General features: G+C 35.7%; 1 protein-coding gene across 1 annotated transcript in view; it reads left to right on the top strand.

Moving 5' to 3' along the window:
* Ndst4 (N-deacetylase and N-sulfotransferase 4) overlaps positions 1–21,215 on the top strand; it is a 273,499-nt gene extending 252,284 nt beyond the window's left edge. The window contains exons 9-14 of the mRNA XM_070022041.1: positions 2,450–2,573; positions 4,419–4,593; positions 10,834–11,004; positions 12,105–12,214; positions 17,266–17,368; positions 21,058–21,215. Coding sequence (XP_069878142.1) covers positions 2,450–2,573; positions 4,419–4,593; positions 10,834–11,004; positions 12,105–12,214; positions 17,266–17,368; positions 21,058–21,177 — 803 coding nt within the window. The 3' untranslated portion in view covers positions 21,178–21,215. The remainder of the gene's footprint in view (positions 1–2,449; positions 2,574–4,418; positions 4,594–10,833; positions 11,005–12,104; positions 12,215–17,265; positions 17,369–21,057) is intronic.
* Positions 21,216–21,561: the final 346 nt, after the last annotated feature.

Here is a 21,561-nt window from a genome sequence, read left to right as displayed (position 1 = left end):
ACTTTCAATTAGAATATTTTATACTTTCTTCTAGATGTGACAGTTTTATACACTTTGCTCATGTCCTGATTAATTAAAGTTTTTATTGAGTTGCTGCATTTTGAATTCACTACTTCAACTACAAGCATTTTTTTTCCTGAGTGCACAAACCGAAACACAAAACAAAGTCACAACAAATAAGCCCAGCTCCAATGAAGATATTTGTAATATAAGCAAGTAGATCATTTTAAAGGTTGTGGGCAATATTTCCAGACTATTAGATATTGGTTTTTGAAATCTTTTCTTCCTCTAGGAATATAAATTGTATTACAACAGTACGTTAACACATGTCCATAGAGGAGAAAAAAAGGACCAAGTATTTTCAGATAGATCATATTTTTGTTGGTGATTAATATCTTCACTACTAACTCTGCCAGGACAACTAAAGAAATAACACATTTCTGTGTCGTAAAATTTATGTGAACATTTTAATTTAAAGATATTCTCTGTCATTTGTCACTGAATGATTTTACTTTTTAGTTCTGCTAGAAAAATTACAAGTTCATAGATATAAATCTGCTCCCTTCTTCTTGTTGTTTGTATTTATAAAAACAATAAGTTACACATGAAGATTTTAATGTTTGACCTACTAGTATGGCAATGATGAAATTTTTAGCTCATTTTGACTTTTTCCAGACAAAAGAATAAATAAGAAGACAAACAGAGAGAAAGAAATTGTATACTAATATCATATCTTACCTCCTATGAATATATTATTCCAATATGGAAATAGAATAATTCTTAAAATCCAATATAGAAGTGTGAGTCATATTAAGTTCTCTATTGCTTTAGTTGGCAAAACTTCCATGGCTTTCAGAGACTATAATTCCCTGGAGGGGAGTCACGGACAAATGCTAACAATCTGGCCTTTCAGTGCACTGGCTTTCAGCAATTTCAGCATGGTGCTTGCAACCCTTACAATAAAAAGGAGCTCCAAAAATGAACCTCTAACTCCTATCTGTTCAGCTGGTATGGGGAGAGAATGGATGGATAGATAGGTATTCCAATTTGCCATGGCACAAATATTACAAGGGATTTTTGTTTGCTGAAACTGAGGGAGTAAGGGTGGGGAAAAAACATTAGTAGACATGTGGCAGCCTTGGACTTAATTGTATTTGAGCTTAACATTGTGGTTGTTTGATGTGCCTCAGGACAGCATTGCATTATTGATACTCAAGACTCAAATTGTAATATTACCAGTGCAAGAAGATTTCTTCTTTCTTCATAAGGTTAAATTTAGCACAATAATTCTTAGAGCATAATTCATTGGTCTTAAATCTTCCAGAAGATCAGTAGTGTTTCCATGGTCAGTACTATAAACTTTTCTTGATTCAGCTGGCTTAATCTGGTATATTGAAATTAAGAGCATATATATATATATATATATATGTATATATATATATATATATATATATATATATATATATACTTTCTTTTAGAGGATTACATGTATGAAGCCTTCAGATTTCTTTCACAAAAATACTGAAACCGAAGATTTCATGGCTCATGATACAATGCAAAACCACATATCCCTTTTTCCTGTTGGGAGAGCTTTCTCTCTCTTCTACTCAGAGGACTCCTGAAAACCTCCAGCTCCCAGCAAAGGTGTATGATTCTGAACAGAAAGTGGAGAGTTTCTAGGTCCAAGGGGAAACCTAGGAATGACTGAGAGGGTGATTGTACATTTTTTAGAGAATAATGGGAGAGTTGACATTGACCAAGAGGCACTATCCTTATAAAATGACATGCTGAATTTAAACCACTTTGTACAACTACTTGAAGATAATGAAGCAGCTCTTCATAGTAATGAATGGGTATATAGAATAGTATAGAATATCCATTATTGATATCCAGCAACAATTTAAAAATATTTCTTAGTGCTTGTATGTGTCCACATTTAATTACTAAGGATAAGTCAGTCGATCTCTTTGGTTTCTCTCCCTCTCAATCTCTTTTCCCTCTCTCTTTCTCTTTTTCTTTATTAACTCAATCTATTTGAACTGTTTGGCTCAAGTTTAACTGTCAATGGAAGGCCTACCACATTCAGGTACTATGTCTGTTTCTAGAAATAGAGATAGAGACAGCCCATGTCTTTTATGTTTTTAACCATTTAACTCCAGAAGGGAAATTAAATCACTTAGCTTCTGGAATTCTATCCCAGCTGGATCATAAGACCACTTTATTAGTGCAAATAAAACCACAGTGATTAATAACATGCACACACACACACACACACACACACACACACACACACACATCAGTTGGAATATTCCTACATTGAAATGAACCTGATGTTAAGGAGACCACTTTGACATCTGAGTTGGCCTTCTAAATATTACTGTTGGAGATAAATTGCTGTCTTACTTTTTCATTTATTCCCATATAACCTCTACCTTCCTCTTTGTAATAGGAACAACCGCACTTTATTTATTTCTTCTTATGCACCCTTCCATCATCGGCAACCTCCCCAGCCCAAAAACATTCGAAGAAATTCAATTTTTTAATGGCAACAACTACCACAAAGGAATCGACTGGTAAGGAAAACAACAAAGAAAATAAACTCTATTATGAACACATGCTCCATCACTACAGACCAATTACAGATGTATTCATGGCATCTGCATAATTGGAGAATAAATTTGTTATGCTCAATTCTACCACAGTGAATTAGAAATTAATTTATAATGATGATATGTTTAATCAGTGTTGCCTATAATTTGATTTGGACAGTGCAATAATGATAATATTTTTCTGGTAAGTTAAAATGATTGAATAAAGAACATTATGGGATATTTTTTCACCAGAATTATTCATAAGGATATTTAAAATTCTCTTTAAGCATACTATTATTTTACACAGACTACATTTTCTTCACACATAATTTGTCCTCCCAATGATGCTGGTGGATTCAAATAAATCAGTAGGTTGCTTTATTTTATACTCTGTGACATGTATTTCCATTAACCACATAAACTGTATGTGTTATACCGCAACACATATTTCTCACACAAATGATAATGGAGCATTCCCCAAACGATATCAATTCTAGTCACTCACATGCATGAGAGAAATACTAATATGCAATTGATAAATTATGAAAACATTACCATAACATTTTTCATGTATGAAATGGAATAAACTTGATATTGGAGATGATCATCACTCTGGCAATCATTTTTCTAGTTCTATTCCAATTTCCTAGGAAAATGTAATCTTAGATTTGACTTGCAAGTAAACAAGGCAAATCTCACCGGTGGAAAAATTTCCTCAGTGTGCATGTTTGTAGACTGTAATCTTGTATGTCATCCTCATTCATGAGTCTATCTTTCTTTCTCAGAAGTAGCAATGGTTAACACTGGGCAGAAACAAAGCTGGTGAGCAGACTCATCTTCCCTTTGTGAGCAGAAACATTCTGTCTTTGCATCTAGAATATGACCATCTGCCTTGCTTTGAAAAGGCTGAACAAGTTTGAGCATTGTCTGCAAGTTACCAAAGTCAGAAAGGCAATTCCCTCTTATCAGTGAGCTCAAATGGAACACAAATTGTTAAGCAGGAATATAGATGAGCGCTCTTCTGCACTCCACATTCAGGAAACATAATAACAAATGTCAAAGAGGAAAATAAGTGTCTTATATGAATTCTTAATTGCTCTCATTATTTATTTCTAGAACATTTGAGGGTTAGAGAAGTGAGGAGCTGTAAGGAGGGTTACGCACATAATTAAAGCCTTGTACTGAATTAACCTCAGAATATATTGATTCTATAACCTACACACAGAAGAACGTTCTGACAGCATATGGAGAAGTGAACCTACCGAGGCACGGCAGGATCAACTGGCAGGAAAAATCCTCTTAATTACTGTAGATAGACTATAATGTGCTCACATGGTAACATACACTACAGATTACACAGAAGTGTTATTTTTTCTTTTTAAAGGAGAACGGCTACGCCTTAATCAGTTTAGAATGTTATAGATATTTTGGCTTACACATCTTTCTGTCGTGTAAACTTCAATCTCATCTTACAAGTTTGGCCTTCAAATTTGCAAACACACATTTTACAATCTTAAAATATCCAAGCAAAGGGTAAGATTCCCTCCCTCCCCACCTTTTCCAGAAGTCAATTGTATTTCTAGAGTTGGCTTGTGGTACCACAGATCATCTTCTTTTCTTTCTCACTCCAATTCTATCATTTCCCTGCCTAAAATTAATCATTAAACCAATAGTATTTTGTTTATAAAACATTAGAAGAAGTATACGGAAAAAGCATCATTTGAATTATCTTATTACACAATAATTAGAAGTTACAAATTAATTCTCATCCAGAGGACAAGAAAAGAAGATCCCAAGCTAATGAATTATTTTTCTCTCTGCCTTCAGGTATATGGACTTTTTCCCTACACCTTCCAACATTACAAGTGATTTTCTGTTTGAAAAGAGCGCTAATTACTTCCATTCAGAAGATGCTCCCCGGAGAGCTGCATCTCTCATCCCCAAAGCCAAGATCATCACTATCCTCATTGACCCCTCAGATAGGGCATATTCTTGGTACCAGGTATGCTCAATGAAAACAACAACAACAAAATCTTCTGGCTCAGGTGTGGCTCAAGGGGTAGAGCACCTTCCTGTCAAGTCTAAGGCCTCAAGTTCAAACCCCAGTTCTATTAAGCAGAAAGAAAGAGAGAGAAGATAAAGTAAGGGAGGCAGGAAGTCAGGAAGGCAAGAAGGAAGGAAGGAAGGAAGGAAGGAAGGAAGGAAGGAAGGAAGGAAGGAAGGAAGGAAGGAAGGAAGGAAGGAAGGAAGGAAGGACATGCTAAAAGCATCTATTTGGAGCACAAAAGAATCACCAGAATAAAGCCCCGATGCACTGAAGGATCAAATTTTAAAGAAACTAAACACTAAACAAAAATATCTGTCTCTAAAGAATTAAATATATAACATATAACAAATTGGACAAGGATTTTTAGGTGTAACAACACAGGAAAAAATCATACTGCAAAGAATGGTTTGTCTAAATCATGTAAACATGTAAAACATTAGTCTGTGAAGAAGTAACAAAACTAAAAGTCTGTCTCTAAGGATCCTGCCAACAGAAGGAGAAGAGCAAAGCCACATGTATTCGATTGAGGGTGCAAGTGGCCGCACTTAAAGAACACTCAGAAGTGTGAATTGAGCCAGTGTGAACATGCTCATTTGTTTGTTGTTTAGGCACAGATGTAGAGTGTGTGTTCTCAGGAGTGAGAGACCTTGTCAAGTTCTCACTTCCAAAGAAACAAAAATTCAGTCTTTAAATGCCTACTATGTACTTTCAGAAAATTTGTCTTGTCTGCTTGCTACACCTAGACTCATGCCACTAAAAGACGTTTAGAATTTAATTTTGATTCGTCTTGCTACAAATAATTTCCCACTTGATTTTTGGCTTTAAAAAGATAGTAGATATATATTATAATGTATTAGATAAAATTTATTACATAATATATAATTGTGAATATGATAAACAATTGCATAAGTAGGCAGTCACAATATAAATTCAGGGACAAGAGACAAAATAAATGTAACTCAGTTTAATACTAGCCCTTAGAATCCTAGGTGTGTGTGAAATTAAAAATAACATAGTAATTATGGGATATGAATGCAATATGGTGGTTTGTTGGAGCAATCAGTTGGAGGAATATAGAAAAAAAGAAAGAATATTGAAAGATGAGTAAGTTGCAAGTATGCTATGTGTATATAAACATACACATATACGTATAAACATATGCACTCACATACAACCTAAAGAAACTCACCAAACACTTCTTGAATATGAGAGAGGAAAAGAGAATAAGAATATATAGGAGGGGTGAACTTCTTCAAAGCATATTATAATTATACATCTATACCAGAGTCACAAGGAAATCTCCTTGTATTATTAACATATGCTAATTTTAAAATTCAATTAAGTACAAAACTTTACTTCATCATTTTGCTACTGATGCTCAGGAAAGTAAATAATAAAAGGAAGTCAAAGAATCTCTTTTATAAAAGTAGGTTTTAAATGATCTAGACAATTTTCCTTCAAAAGAATGGGGTGCAAGGGTAGAAAGAAAGGGTCATAGAAGAGATAAGTATGGTGTCAGGATATTATATACATGCAGAAATATGTCACGTTGGAATCCAATTCATGTATGTCAATTTTAAAAAATCTGAATGATTCCAAAACAAAAGTAAGGGAGATATGAGACACAAGCCTGTTACCTCGGAGTTTCATAGTTGAAGTGGGATGAAGGAAAATTTCAATTTAAGATGGAACATTTCCAAAGAAAATGAGAAACAAAAGGTCTTGGAGAGAAAATAGTTGAGCAACCCAGAGAACTCTAGGAAAGAGTCCACTTGATGGTTCAATAAGTAGAAATATATTTCAAAAACATAATGCATAGAATCACAAAAAACAACCATCTAGAAATCCAATCATAAGCATTTTTAAACAATAACTGTTAACTCCATTCATTAAATTACTGAATGACAAGTTCCAATGAGAGATTTGAGATGAGATTGATGTAGAAACAGCATTTTAATATACCTGCAAAAAAAGCCTGTCAGGTCATATAAAATTATTTATTGATGGTAAAAAAAAATCACTGTTACAGTAATTACTATAACTGTTATATACATTTACAAGTAAAGGAAATATTGAACTTTGCTTATGGGATACTGTAAATAAAAGGCTTATTTTAATTTTTGTCAGTCTAAATTAATTGAGTCTATTGGATTTAGTGATTGGCCTCTAAGAAATCCTTGTTTCAATCTTGAGGGACAGATGATGAGACAAAAGTTCCTGGAAATATTCCTTCCAAGACTTGGAACAAACAATCTGAACTGATTCTATGGCCTATCCTTTGAGAAATCTAAAATGAATTCATCTGGTAAAAGTCAGGGAAATACCTTGATGAAAGAGCATTTTAAGGAGAAGAAAATGGAGGGAGGGTTGAATCTTTGTACAAGGATGAAATAAAATTGACTATAGATATTTAAAATGTCCTTTGGTACTCTTCAATTTATGGAAATGACATGAACCCAAACTATGTGAGAATATTTTTGTGTTTGTGTATGCTTTGTTTAATTTATATAGATAGCAAAAGGTGGCTAAAATGAACTGTTGTGTGGGTGTGTATGCAAGTCCTGGGCCTTGAACTTAGGTACTGGGTGTGGTCACTGAGATTTTTGTGGGTTTTTTTTTTTTTTTGGTGTTTTGTTTTGTTTTTTGTTTTTTCTCATGGTATGGCTTGACCACTTGAGTCACAGCTCTACTTCTGGCATTGTGGTGGGAGACTGGAGATAAGAAACTCACGAGTTTTCTTGCCCAACCTGCCTTCTAACCATAGTCCTTAGATCTCAAACTCCTAAGTAGCTAGGGTTACAGGTATGAGCCACCAGTACTCAGTTTAAGGGCAAGTGTGTGAGTGTGTGTGTGTGTGTGTGTGTGTGTGTGTGTTTCTTTTAATGGTGTCAAAAGTATTGCAAATGTTAAACCTTAATTAAAATTTATGAATTCAACTAATTGAGGAAAATGTTGAGATTTTCCATCGCAGTAATAGTTACTGCCTAGGGAAGGTTTTTTTCACGTTTATGAATTCATGGAACCTCTATACTGCGAGTGCTTCTCTGTGCTTGCCTTTCCAAATAAATTCTTTGAACATGCAGCTTTGAAAGGAATTATTTTTTTTCTGATAATACTTTTTAGTGCCATGTGGCTGAGAGCAAGGTCCCAGAGTGCCCAACATATCAAAATAATGTAGCTTATTACTTAGCTAGTCCTGTCTATTCAGTAAATATCATAAATCTACCACTCAGCAGGTGTGATTCAAAACTTCTACAAATGCCACCTGCTACTGTAATTTCTACCCCACTTTTTTAAATAATGGACCTCACTGAGGAACTAAAATGCTATTTTCCCCCATAAAATATGTCCTTTTGTGACTACCTGGTCATATTTTTTATACTAATCTTAGTTGCAAGCATATAAGGAAAAGTTAGCACTAAAGTTGGTATGAATCAGTATAGAACAGGTTAAGTGTGGCTTTATGTTAGCACTGATTATAATAGAGCCTTTAGTTTTACTATAGTCTATTTTGCACATGGAACTGAATCATCTTACATACTCGGCATAAGGTATATACATATGATACTAACAATCTGCTACCTACTTATTTACTCTTGGCCATGTCTTCCAAAAATCAGCACTTACTAAATCAGTTTTATTTTTCTAGCTATTTTATTTCTAAAATTTTATTTCTAAACTCACACCTAAGACTCAGTATTCCCACAAAGGCCCAATATCATCAAACATTTCAGAACCTGATATAATTCTTTGGCTCTCCTCCACTAACGTCTCTTCACATTCCTTTATAGAAACATAGGAATATCATGGATGAAATCAATTTGCTTACCTTCATACACCTCACTGACCTTCACTTATTTTATATGATAAAGTCCTTTTAGTTCCCATGTTTGTTTTGTTTCTGGTTATCAAAATCATTCTCATGACATTTTAGCTCAAAAGCTTTTGCCACTGTAAATGGCTCTTTTTTTTTCTTTTTTAGAAATGTGTGTATTTTTCTATTGTTATTGCAAAAGTGATATATAGAAAGAAGGGTTACAATTACATAAGTTAGGTAATGAGTACATTTCTTTTTAACCAGTGTCATCTCTTCCCTCACTCTCTCCCTGTTTTTCCTTCCCATCCCCACCCACAAGTTCCATAGTCTAGTTGATTACCACTCCTGCCTTTGTCTCCATTTCTGTACTCCCCTTCCCATCCCAAAGAGAGATAAACTTACAAATAAGACAAAGGAACACAAAACAAAGCAGCAACAAAGAAAAAGTATCTTCTTGTTTCCACTTCTTGGAGTTCATTCCAATAAATATTATTTTATATGATCATATGTACATAGTGATTCAGCTTTGGTGATCCTCTCCTAAGAATATCCTCCTTTGGTCTCACTGTGTGAATATCTAGAGACTTATATAGTTTATTATGTCCCTGGGTATTGTTTTTCTTTTCTGCCTTCTCCCATCCAATATGTCTGCTTGTAGATTTATAGGCACATTCTAGTTACCACAAATAAGGGAAACCATGCAGCCTATGTTTCTTTGGGCCTGGCTTACTTCACTTAATATAATTTTTTCCAAGTCTTTCAATTTCCTTACAAATAGCACAATATCATTCTTTCTGATGGAGGAGTAGAATTTCCTTGTGTATATAACTGGCTCCTATTTCTATGTGGCTGAATTAATCCCTTATTGGCCTGGCTGTCAGAGCAAGAATCTTTCCATCTCCAGTCCAACACATGACTTCATTACAATCTATTACTCTATTTTCTCCATCACTAGATTTGACTTCTGTGAAGACAATGATTTATGTTTTTCTTACATCTTTTTGTTTAATCTCCAGAATATATTGCTATTCTTTGTCCTAGAAAGGTGCCCAATAGATGCTTCTGTATTGACTGATAAAACCATCTCTCACCAAGCTGGCTCTCTCTTTGAAGCAACCATTGATTGGTCTGAGGATTTGGAACTGAAATGTAGAAGTGAAGCCGTATCTGAAAATTAACATTTTTAGGGAGAATCTCATGGGAAAAGCAACAGGATTTGGAGCTATATCATCAGGAACATGATACCTAAGACCTAAGTGAGCACTAGAGTTGACACCAGCCAGGTAGAGAAACTCAGAACTGTCAGGACCTGCTGGAGTAGCCGTAATGAAACAAGTGAGAGTCATGATGTTAGCTAACTCTTACTCATTTAATTTCTTTTCATCAGGCTTGATTTTGACATTGTTTCACTTCTAATCAGAAGTGAAGGCCTTTGTAATGAAGCATTTTTGATGAAGCGATAAACAGGCTTGATCTGAGTATCCATGATATGGTGTGAAGGTTTGTATTTGAAGATACTTCAAAGTGTCCCTAAATAGTGAAATAGGCCAAGGGCTAAGACCTATTTCTATGTGTGCAGCATTTATCATGCATTTCATTCAAAAAATCAAGATACACACATACACACACAGACATGTGTGTCTGCCTATATATTTTGTGTGTGTGTGCTAGTTCTTGGGCTTGATCTCAGGATCAGGGTACTGCCTCTGAGCTTCTTTTTGCTCAAGGCTAGAGCGCTGCCACTTAAACTATGGCTCTACTTCTGGCTTTTGGTTTTTGAGTAATTTTTTGAAGATAAGAGTCTTATAGACTTTCCTGCCAAGGCTGTGTTCAAAGCATGATCCTCAGATCCCAACCTCCTGAGTAGCTAGAATTACTGGTGTGAACCTCCAGCGCCCAACAAAAGTAAGTAATATTTGTTACTGTATGAAATGACAAGGATACATTAAATAAACACTCATGCACATGTATACACACCTATGAAAGCATACTCACACTGACATATGTTCTCAGGACCTGGATACTTTCCCTTAGCTCTTTTCCTCAAGACTGGTGTTCTATCCCTCGAGCCACACAGCTCTACTTCCTCCACTTTTCAATTAAAAGTAATTTTATGGGCAGGGAATGTGGCTTAGTGGTAGAGTGCTTGTCTCGCATGCATAAAACCCTGGCCATGATTCCTCAGTACCACATAAACAGAAAAAGCTGCAAGTGGCACTGTGGCTCAAGTGGTAGAGTGCTAGCCTTGAGCAAAAGCTCAGAGACAATGCCCAGGCCCTGAGTTCAGGACTGGTAAATAATAATAATAATAATAATAATAATAATAATAATAATAATAATAATAATAATTTTACATTTGAGTTTTTTTAAATTTAAAGCATCAACGGTCTCATGAAGATCCAGCAGCCCTGAGGTTTAATTTCTATGAAGTTATTACCACAGGGCAATGGGCCCCGTCTGACTTGAAAACACTGCAGAGGAGATGTCTGGTGCCAGGATGGTATGCAGTACACATAGAGAGATGGTTAACCTACTTTGCGACTTCCCAGGTAATGTCCTGAAATGGCTTTTCTCTGTGTATTTGATCATGACTACATTGCACTGACTAGCAGAAAATGAGAATAAGGGTTAGTACAAGTAATAATTAAAAACCAGAGACAATGTGACAAAGAACCAAGGACCTTATATATAGATATATAGATAGATATGTATATATATAATTTTACTAGGACTAATAGAACACTGTTAGGTGGCTCTGAAACACAGATGTGGGGTCTTTTAACTAGGAACGGATGATCTCTAAGTGAAAAGTTCTCTCCAAAGAGAAGTCAGATGATTCACAGGCAACAACTTCCCAGATTCCTGCCCTGGGGACCTGGGTAAGGAAGTAGCTCAGAAATCTGTCATAATGGGAAATGCTATAATGGCTTAGGGGTCACAGTTTAGAACCAGAAATAAGAACTTGAGGAAAGCATCACATCCTCCGCTAGTTTTCACCCCAGCCTCAGGCTCCATTGAAGCTCCATGTGGAATATCAGACAAATCCAATATTCTAGGGCAGAGGACCAAGTTCAGAAAGTCAGAAACAAGTTTCCTCTGCACATAACCCTCCTCTTGCTATATAATAATAGATGGGGAGTGAGGCAGAGAATAGCTAGGAGAGGGTGATATTGGTTAGAATACAGGGGGTACATGTATGGAGATGTAACAATGAAATTCTCCCCTGTATGACTAACATAAGATAATTTTTAGACAAAGAATTGATGAGTGTTTAAGCCCTAAGCCGCAGGGTATGCTCAAGGGAAATGCAGTGGGCTGGAAAGTTATCTGATTATATACACCAGCATGGAAGAATCCTGGTCCAACTGAAGTGCTGAGTCAAGAGAATTTCTCCATTTACTTCTGATTGAGAATAAACTGCATTAAGGGCTATTACTGAATAACTCACAAACAATTGCAAGTTAAGGGAAACTTTAATTATTGTAAATTTGAAAGATGTAAGAATAGCAAACAGTTAAAATGTAGTCTAAGGAATGCATGATTTCTGCATGCTGACCTAATTTATTCAGGCTATCCCAGGTCAAGAGAGGGAACTCACTCTATTCCATTTAGTTTGTTCTTCCTGAAGTGACTATTTTTGACTTGGCAGTTGCTAATTATTGATGGACAACAGCTGAGATCTGACCCAGCTACTGTGATGGATGAAGTCCAGAAGTTTCTGGGAGTTACACCTCATTATAATTACTCTGAAGCACTAACGTGAGTCTATTCTCATGCTTGATCTCATTTCCATTATTTGGCATCATAAATTATCACCAGTAGGTGTATATATAGCATCATTAATACTAGCCATGAATTTATACATCATTTTGCTACTCAAAAGCAGTCCAATCTTCATCACTCATGTAACATCGTCCTTTGGAAGACCAGGAATACTTTATCTTATAAAGCATTATAGATATTTTATATTATGATAAATTCCTCTATTTGCAAGCTTTTTCCCAATACATATCAAGTTGATTAAACTTTTTTACATGTCTTCTCCATACAAAAAGTATCCTACTAATTGGGATGATAAAGGTGATTTTAAAAAGTGAAGTTTTTTTTTTCCTGTGAGTAATTTACAAGTTGGAAGTGAAATACAGATAATAATTACTCCCTCTGTGAAAGTGAGCAGTATTTGGGAACTAAGTATGTTTATGTTTTATTCCGTATTCATTAAATTATTTATAAACAGATGCAATTATAGATGAGTTCTACTAGTCCATCGTTGCATTGTAAAATGTCTCCAAACCTTCTGGCATATAATAATGGCAATTTTATTACAGTGGGCCAGGAATTAGGCAAGGCACATCTGTTTTGTTCGTGGTGTCTGAGTCACAGCTGGGAAGTCTGGAATGTTTGGGTATGGTTCAAATGGCTGAGGTCTGAAATTACCTGGAGACGTCTCCCTTACATGACTGGCTTCTGGACTGGGCTAGCTCAAAGGCTGAGCTCAGGAACATGAAGACTCTGTGTGGTCTCTCTGTGAAATTTCCATGAGCTTGACTTTGCCATAGTCTAATGTCTGTGTGCCAAGAGGAAGTAATATTTAAGGAAGCATGTAAACTTCTCTGGTCTAGACTTGCAAGCTACATAAGACCTCTTATGCTGTATTCTATGGGTGGCCATGGTCACTAAGGTCAGTCCAAATGTAAGTCCGGCTCAGAGAGACAAAGCACACGTGTTTTTTCTATCAAAAATGGAGGTTAGATCTAAATTGGGAACAGTATACAAATACATACAGGATCATAGGTGACATATTAACTAAAATATGGTATATTCAGGAAAGAATCCCAGTAGTGTTACTCCATTGAACAACTTACAGTTCATTGGCAAGAAGGAGGAGAAAAGAGAAGTATAGAAGAAGGGAAAGAGGAAGGTTGAGTGAATACAGTCATAACATTCAATGTACATATTTGAAAGAGGAACTAGGAAAATTGGGAGAGACTGGGAAGAATTATGAAAGTGTGACATTGAATAAAATGCATTATACTCACAAAGCTACTGGTCAAATTGAAACCCCTCTGTACAAATATTTAAAAGCAGGGTGCTGGTGACTCAAACCTGTAATCCTAGCTATTCAGGAGGCTGAGACCTGAGGATTATGGTTCAAGCCAGTCCAGACAGGAAAGTCCATGGGACTCTTAATTCCAAGTTACCTCTAGAAAACTGGAAGTGGTGCTGTGGTTCAAAATGGTACAGTGCTAGCCTTGAGCAAAAGGAGCTCAGGGAAAGTGCCCAGGCCTTGAGTTCAAGCCACACAACAGACAAAAGAATAAACAAGTAAATTAAAAAAGAGGAAAAATTGCTTTAGCATTAAAAAAAATACAAGAATAGGGAAATGAAAGCTCTTAATGACAAGGGTAGGCCAAATGTTGCCATCTGTAGTGACAGGAGGAGCATGCTAGATAAGAGATAATGTTACTTTCAACTTAAGAAAATAGACCCAAAGTTAAAGGTAACTTAGAGTAAAGAGGTGGGTGAGAACATAAAGAAGCAAAATAAAACAAAAATCAAACTGTGAAGCCGTCAAAACAGATTTGAAAAGGGCATGGAGTTTACTCATAAAAGACTCCCCCACAACGTCTGAGATAAAGCCAATTAAATTTTAGATGAAACTCTAACAAGCCTGATTATGTAATTTCCCAGTTCATAGCAAATTAGACTCAGCAATTAGACAATTAGAGAGGGTAATGGAGGGACAGGAAAAAACGGTAATAAGATTGGGTTGTTCCTTATGCACTAAAACAACCTAATGAAGTTTATACCCACACATGGAAATAGCAACATGGAGAATGCCCACTCATGTTGATTAAGGAGACAAAGCTCCTTATAATATGTTTTACATTATAATCATCGATGTTGCCCCATCTTGCCCTGCCTTTTGGCAATCAATTGTTTTGGTAACGATTCTATTCTATGTACTGAAAATATTTACTAATGGCTCAATAGGCTTGTAAAAATCATGCATTGTGTCTCATCACAAAAAGGTAATATAGTGAGCAAAGTACAATAAATTAAAAAAGCAAGTACCAGCCAACTCATGTCCCAGAAGTTCTCTCACAGTTACTTGTAAAACGTTTTGCATTTTAATCCATAATTTTATGCCTACTAAAATGGAAACATGATGAGATGAATTGTTCAAATTTAGAGAAAATAAATACCCTTCGTTATACATAGCATATTGAAAGTGATTGGAAAGCAAAGCACGTGGTTTCAAGGTTATAGAAACTGCACCTTTTAAAAATATTTTGTTCTTTCTTAATTAATTTGTATTGTAAATGTTATGTACAGAGGGGTTACAGTTATATAGGTCAGGTACTGAGTATATTTCTTTTTCAACACTATCACCTCTTCCCTAATTTTCTCCCAATTTTTACCTCCTGAAATCCTCCTCCCCAAGTTGTATAGTTCATTTTCAGCATAGTGTCTAGTGAGTATCACTGCTGAATTAGTTCACCCTTTAAAAATATTTTTATTAACTTTAAATAGCTGTACAAAGGAGTCACCATTCAACAAAGCACCCCTTTCCTTAATCTTCTTAGGTTTGTAGGATATGGATTGATTTTTATGACTTAATTCTCCACAACAATCCTCTCTTCATTCCCCACTCCTCTCCTAGATCCTCTCCCCCTGCTGAGTATCTATTTCCTGTTGTTTATTTTGTTGGAGAGTGAGTTAGCCTTTCTAAGGAATTACACCATTGAGCTCTCTCCCGGATCTACCACATTTCAGTTAATACATTTGTCTCCACTTACATACCACCTTGAAGGGTTTACTTATATACTTATAAACTAATTCTTGCTTCAAGATATTAGAGAAAACATGCATCCTTTATCTCTCCAAGCCTGACTTGGGTCAGTTAACATGAATTTTTTCCAGGTCCCAATAGTATTCTTTTTAATGGATGAGTAAAATTCCATTGTGTGTGTGTGTGTGTGTGTGTGTGTGTGTGTGTGTGTGTGTGTGTGTGTGTGTGTGTGTGTGTGTGTGTGTGTGTGTAACATATATACAGAGAGAGAAAGAGAAAGAGAGAAAGAGAGAGATAACATTTTCTTGATCCATTCATCCCTTGAGGGACAACTGGACTGTTTCCCTCCCTTGGCTATGGTGAATAGTGCTACAGTGAACATGATTGGGAAGGTGGTCTTACTGTATTCTACTTTGATTTCTTCTGGATGGATGTCCAAGGGTGGAATTGCTGGATCATCAGGTAGTTACTACATTTGGTACCCATATCTTTGAAATGTTCTAGTTGCCTCTTCCTCTGGTTTGTACAAGACCTTGCTCACAACAGCTGCCATGCAGAGCCGAGAATCTAAAACCCACCACGAGCCCTTGGTTCTACCTGAAAGCCAATGAGGTGTTCTCACTGGGTATATAATTATTTTGACTTTGTTACTGGTGTTGTAGTCAACCTTCATTCAGTTGAATATTCTCATTCTGAGGCAGAAAATACTGTGTAGGGCACTGTTATAACTTCTTCCCCATCTAATTTTTGCACGCCATGTTGTTTTTCCTCTTGGGAAATTAATGAAAACTAGAAAAAAGAACTATGATAGGCCAGGCACAGATTGAAAAGTTCGGATTGAAATGACTCTGTCTTCCTTTCGTCCATTTAACTAGTGATGTATGTAATTTTAATTGATAACATGTACTAGGACAACTTGGACTGTGAGGATTGGGGCTCTAATAATAGACTAGGCAGGGAACTGTGAAAAAGGCTTCTCTCTCACCCTAAATGAGTTCACATATGCGCAGAGGCAAATTGCAGGTGCACCGGTGTTACAGGAATGGGCCCAGGGCAACAAAATATCCTGCAACTAATTAACTTTACATCCCAGTCAATTATGCTTCATCCTTCTAAAACATCTGCTGAGCAACAAAAATGCAAACCTTTTCAATGTTTTATGCATGCAGCTAGTCCCATAGCAATAAATTTGAAATTTCCCTTATTTGGTTCATTCTTTCAGTTTTCCTATCTTGTTAGTCTTAAACAAAAATTCTTCTATATTTGAGTTAAAAAAAAACCACATAATTAGGCTACCCATCTTTTGTTTTGTAACTTAGTTGCAGCCATGAGATTTAAACAGCATTAGAAAATTCCTGAAGAGTATAGGGAAATTAATCTTCTAACAAGATTATCTCCCTTCAAAGATCGGTTGTCTAATCTTGTACCCATCATTTGTATTGCCAATATCTCATACTGTCAAAAAGATACGTGATAAATCATATATTTTTTATAAATTATATATATATTTACATATACATTTACAAATTTGATTTACTTTATGAAACGTGTAATCATTTGAACTGCAAAAGAAAAGAGCGCATAATTTTTCCAAATTTGGAGCTTAATTATATATATTTTCAGAGTAGTAAACCTATATTATATTCAGCCATTTTAGTGAACTCCATTGAATGACGTGAAAAATATGTCAATATATTTTGACAGGGAAATTACAAGTAAATAAAAATGTCTTTAGAACCTTTACATAGGTATGAACTGTACTGTTGATGTCTGGTCTCTTTTTTGGTAGATTCGTAAATAAAATATGGAATTTAATCACTTCAACAGAAAATTGGATTGGAAATCCATAAGCTTTTTTTCAGAGTACAATTACTTAAATCTATTCAACTTTGTAGACTTTCTGGACTCTTGTTTAGCTTCACTCAGATCAGCTGAACATTAAAAAAATGAATGATGGTAAAGCAAAGCAACAGTGTATGTTGTATTTTATCACCAGTGTATGTATTATCTGTTGTAGATTTGATCCCCAAAAGGGGTTTTGGTGTCAACTACTAGAAGGAGGAAAAACCAAATGTCTTGGGAAAAGCAAAGGCCGAAAATACCCTCCCATGGATCAAGAGGTAATGCTTTCCTAGTCTAAATTACTTTGCCAAAAGTCTATAAGGACAGCCCCTTCAAAGGTAGCAAGACAAATTTGCTTTTTTTTTAATCTGCTCTTTCTTTAGCATCGATAGTTCTATATATTTAGAAGGGAATATGGACAAATGGCTGATTAAGTTTCTCTATAAATTGTTACCTGTTGGAATTCAATTCAAATATAAGTGTTTACTGTGTAAGGCACTTAAGTTGTGCAGCATGTGAGGGATTTTAAATTATATATATATATATATATATATATATATATATATATATACACGAATACATTCAATACATATATCCACATCCCATAGATTAATATCAAACTAAACAAAGGATAAAACAACAACAGACTCAGACTATTATAAGGTAGATAACTTGGTTATGGTCACCAAGCTATGATCAGACCCATAATCTAAAGACAAACTGAACTACGAAAAGACAGGAAAAGACAACTCAACAAAAATGAGATATGCTGTATCCCAGTGATTCACACCTGTTACCCTCACTACCTGTAGGCTGAGATCTATAGGATCTCCGTTCAAAGACATTGTAGGCAGAGAAGCCTCAGAGACTTCATCTCCCATTAATCAGCAAAATGCTGGGTGTGTGGTTTAGATAGTAGAGCATCACATGTGAAGAAGAAAGATGACTGAAAGCACAAGGCTTAGGATATAAGCCCTGATATCATTACACAAACAAAGGTATTGCCCGTACGTAGACATGGGAAAATGCCTATGTGTTTAGACTAAAGTTAGAAAACCACCAAATAATCTACTCTGAGTATTTCTCCTGAGGCAAGTGAGGAAAGATAGGATACAGGTGACTGAGATGTCACCATGCAGTAAACAGTACCAGAAGGTCTTAAAACTATGCCTGTCAACTGAAAAAGTTCAAAATATTCTCAGAAATCTAATCTGCTTAAGTTGATGTAAGGGAAATGAATCCTAAGATACATATTCAAATGTATTTTTCTTTCACGCGATTGTTTCTAACACATTTATAAGATTATTTCTTTGTTGCTTTGTATGTCCCTCCCCCACAGTATAACCCCCGCTTTCACTGTATTTGATGTTGGTATAATTTGTGGAGGGGAAGGGAAAAACAAATCATTTAAATAGGGATACAGGTGGACCCATTGCAACAATGAGACCTACAATACACAATGGAATTCTATGCCTCCATCAGAAAGAATGACATTGCCCCATTTGTTAGGAAATGGAAAAACTTGGAAAAAATTATATTAAGTGAAGTAAGCCAGGCCCAAAGAAACATAGGTCCCATGGTTTCCCTTATTTGTAATATCTAGTAGATGTATGAGTCAAGCAGAAAAGGTCAGATAATGTGATGTCAGGAAAATGAACCCTTAGATATGTATTTTAGTGTTTTTTTTCTTTCATGCATGTGCTTCTAATGCATTTATAAGATTATCTCTTTGTTGTTTTGTATGTCCCTCCCCCACAGTATAACCCCTGCTTTCACTATATTTGATGTCAGTATAACTTGTGGAGGAGATGGGGAAAAACCAGTTGTTTAAGGATACAGGTGGACCTGTTGCAACAATGAGAAGTACAAGTTGTCATGTCCAAAACGAGCTTTACAATGTCGGGGAGGGGGGGTGGGGGGGGGAAGGAGAAGGATTGGGATTGGAGGGGAGGGAGGAGGCTGGGAAGGGATGTGAAGGGTAAACAAAGGACTAGGCTGCAATGCTTGGTAAGAAATGTATGCATTATCCTATTATCCTGCCCATGTAATTGTAACTCCTCTGTACAGTATGTTCACAAATAAAATTAAATAAAATTAAAAAAAAAAAAAGAAAACGAACCTGACAACTTTGGTGGGAGGGGCGATGGGGGGAGGAGGACTGGGTTGGGTGGGACAGGGGAGGATGGGAAGGGATGGGAAGGAGAAACAAAGGAGGAGGCTACAATGCTTGACAAGAAATGCACTCCTTATCTTGCCCATGTAATTGTAACCCCTCTGTACAATATTTTCACAATTAAAAAAAGGAAAGCAAAGATTGTAAAATAAAAAAAAGAAATTTAATCTCTTAAAATAAAGAAAATGTAATTTTCCCACAACTACTGGAAAATACCATCTCAGATTTGAAGTGCTTACAATCTACTTAAGGGAAGACACAGAATGAAAGATGAAATGCAGTTGTTTTCAATCTATTCATATAATGTATACAAAAGTTTCTAATAGAGTTTTATGAAGAAAAGCATTTCTTTGTGTTAAAGTCTTAGGAAAGGATTAGAGAAATAATATGACCAAATGCTGTGTAAGCCTTGATTTTCTTCATAGTCTGTAGAGGATAACTGTTCTCTATTATTCTATCATAGTTCTGCAACTATTTTTATTGAGTTAAAATATGATGTGAGAACATCCAAAGTTATAAGCTTTCAGATATCCAGAAACCACTGTAAAAGGAAAAGTTAAATATGAAACTAAAACCATTCAGATATTTTATAATTCATCTTAACTATTTGATGAGGACCAATCTCAGCAGTTTGAGTGAATGAGTCCTGAAATAATAAAGAAAACATGTGTGCCATGTGTAAGTTATTTGTGTAACCGTGAATTTTGATTTTTATGTTCACTTCTAATTTTTATTCATGGGGTCCCTTTTAAAGGTAATGTGTATAGTTTTATCTGGTTCACTTCTGTAAATTTAGTGTCTCATGAGGTATGTATTCATTTATCTTTGGTATTATACATTGTTGTAATTTTCTTTCTGTGTAGACATTGAATTTCTCTCAATAAATATGTACAATAATGATAGATAAGCCACTGAGGATATACCTGGACCTGTTTTAATTTTACAATTATGTTTTTGCCAAATTTATTTTCAAAGATAATAATGAACAACACTTGGAGAAAAATGAGAATCAAATATTTTGTAGAACATTTATGATATACAATCTAGATTAGAGAATCGATAATACACATTTTCCAAGAAATATATTACATAATCTTGTGTAAATAAATTAATTGTTTAGCAACAAACAAAATGATGTGGCATAAGATATAAATTTTCCATTAATATATTATTATTATTAATTTTTGTTTCATGCTGGGGCTTGAACTCAGGGCATAGGCACTGCCCCTGAGCCTCTTCACTTAAGATTGATGCTCTACCATTTGAGCCACAACTCTACATCTGGCCTTTTGCTGGTTAATTAGATATACACATCTCGTGGACTTTTCTTCCCAGGCTGGCTTTGATCAGGATGTTTCATATCTCAGCCTCCTGAGTAGATAGATTATAGGTGCAAGCCACTGTTGCGGCAATATATTCAATACATAGCTAGAAGACCAATATTATGATTGATATGGAACTAAGCCATGGGAAGATACAGGATGGAACAGTGATGATCTCAGACTACCATAGAATGAATAAATTCGTCACGATAACTGAGTTATAAGATGTATAAAATAATGACTGAAGTATGAATAGGTAAATAAGTTCTCAGCAGAAGAGAAGATAATATGGAGAAATGCCTTATATGTCATTCTAGAGTGGGAAAACCAGCCAACCATGTCCTCAGCCAGACACCATGAGTGTTTTGCCCAAGGCAAGGCAGGGAAAGGAAAGAGGCAAGTGACTGACAGTTGCTACTAGGGAGAAACGAATGGGCATCTTTCAAGTCTTCTGTTTCTTTTTCCTTTCCAGTCCAGAACCTTCCTGTCTAATTACTACCGGGATCACAACGTGGAACTGTCTAAACTGCTACATAGACTGGGCCAGCCTCTGCCATCCTGGCTGAGACAGGAGCTGCAAAAAGTGAGATAGCACTGAGTGAAGAACTTGCCTCTCACAAATCTGGCTTTACAATCAAGTAGACAAACCAGACCCCACAGCTTTGTATCCTAACATGCACCTGTGACTGCCGGTGGAGGACTGTGCGAATAGACTTCCTTCGGTCTGTTTTTCTAAAATGATATTTGTCCTACCTGCACGCATTGGCGATTCTTAGCATTAATCACTATGTAAACTCTTCCGAACCAAATCGCGGGGTTATGTGGTATTATCCTCTTCCCGTTGTGGGGAGCATCATACAGCTGGGTCCCTCTGTTTATCAGTAATGCTACTTATATGCAAATAGCTAATTAAAATTGTGAGGAAATAATAATACCTGCAGTATCTGTAAATGAGTTTAGTGGTAAACCAATAGCT

The sequence above is a fragment of the Dipodomys merriami genome, unplaced genomic scaffold, assembly GCF_024711535.1.
Source record: "Dipodomys merriami isolate MVZ:Mamm:240054 unplaced genomic scaffold, mDipMer1.0.p SCAF_15, whole genome shotgun sequence".
Taxonomy (NCBI): domain Eukaryota; kingdom Metazoa; phylum Chordata; class Mammalia; order Rodentia; family Heteromyidae; genus Dipodomys; species Dipodomys merriami.
Note: the sequence above shows the minus strand (reverse complement) of the source record. Positions and strands in the feature narration are given on the sequence as shown.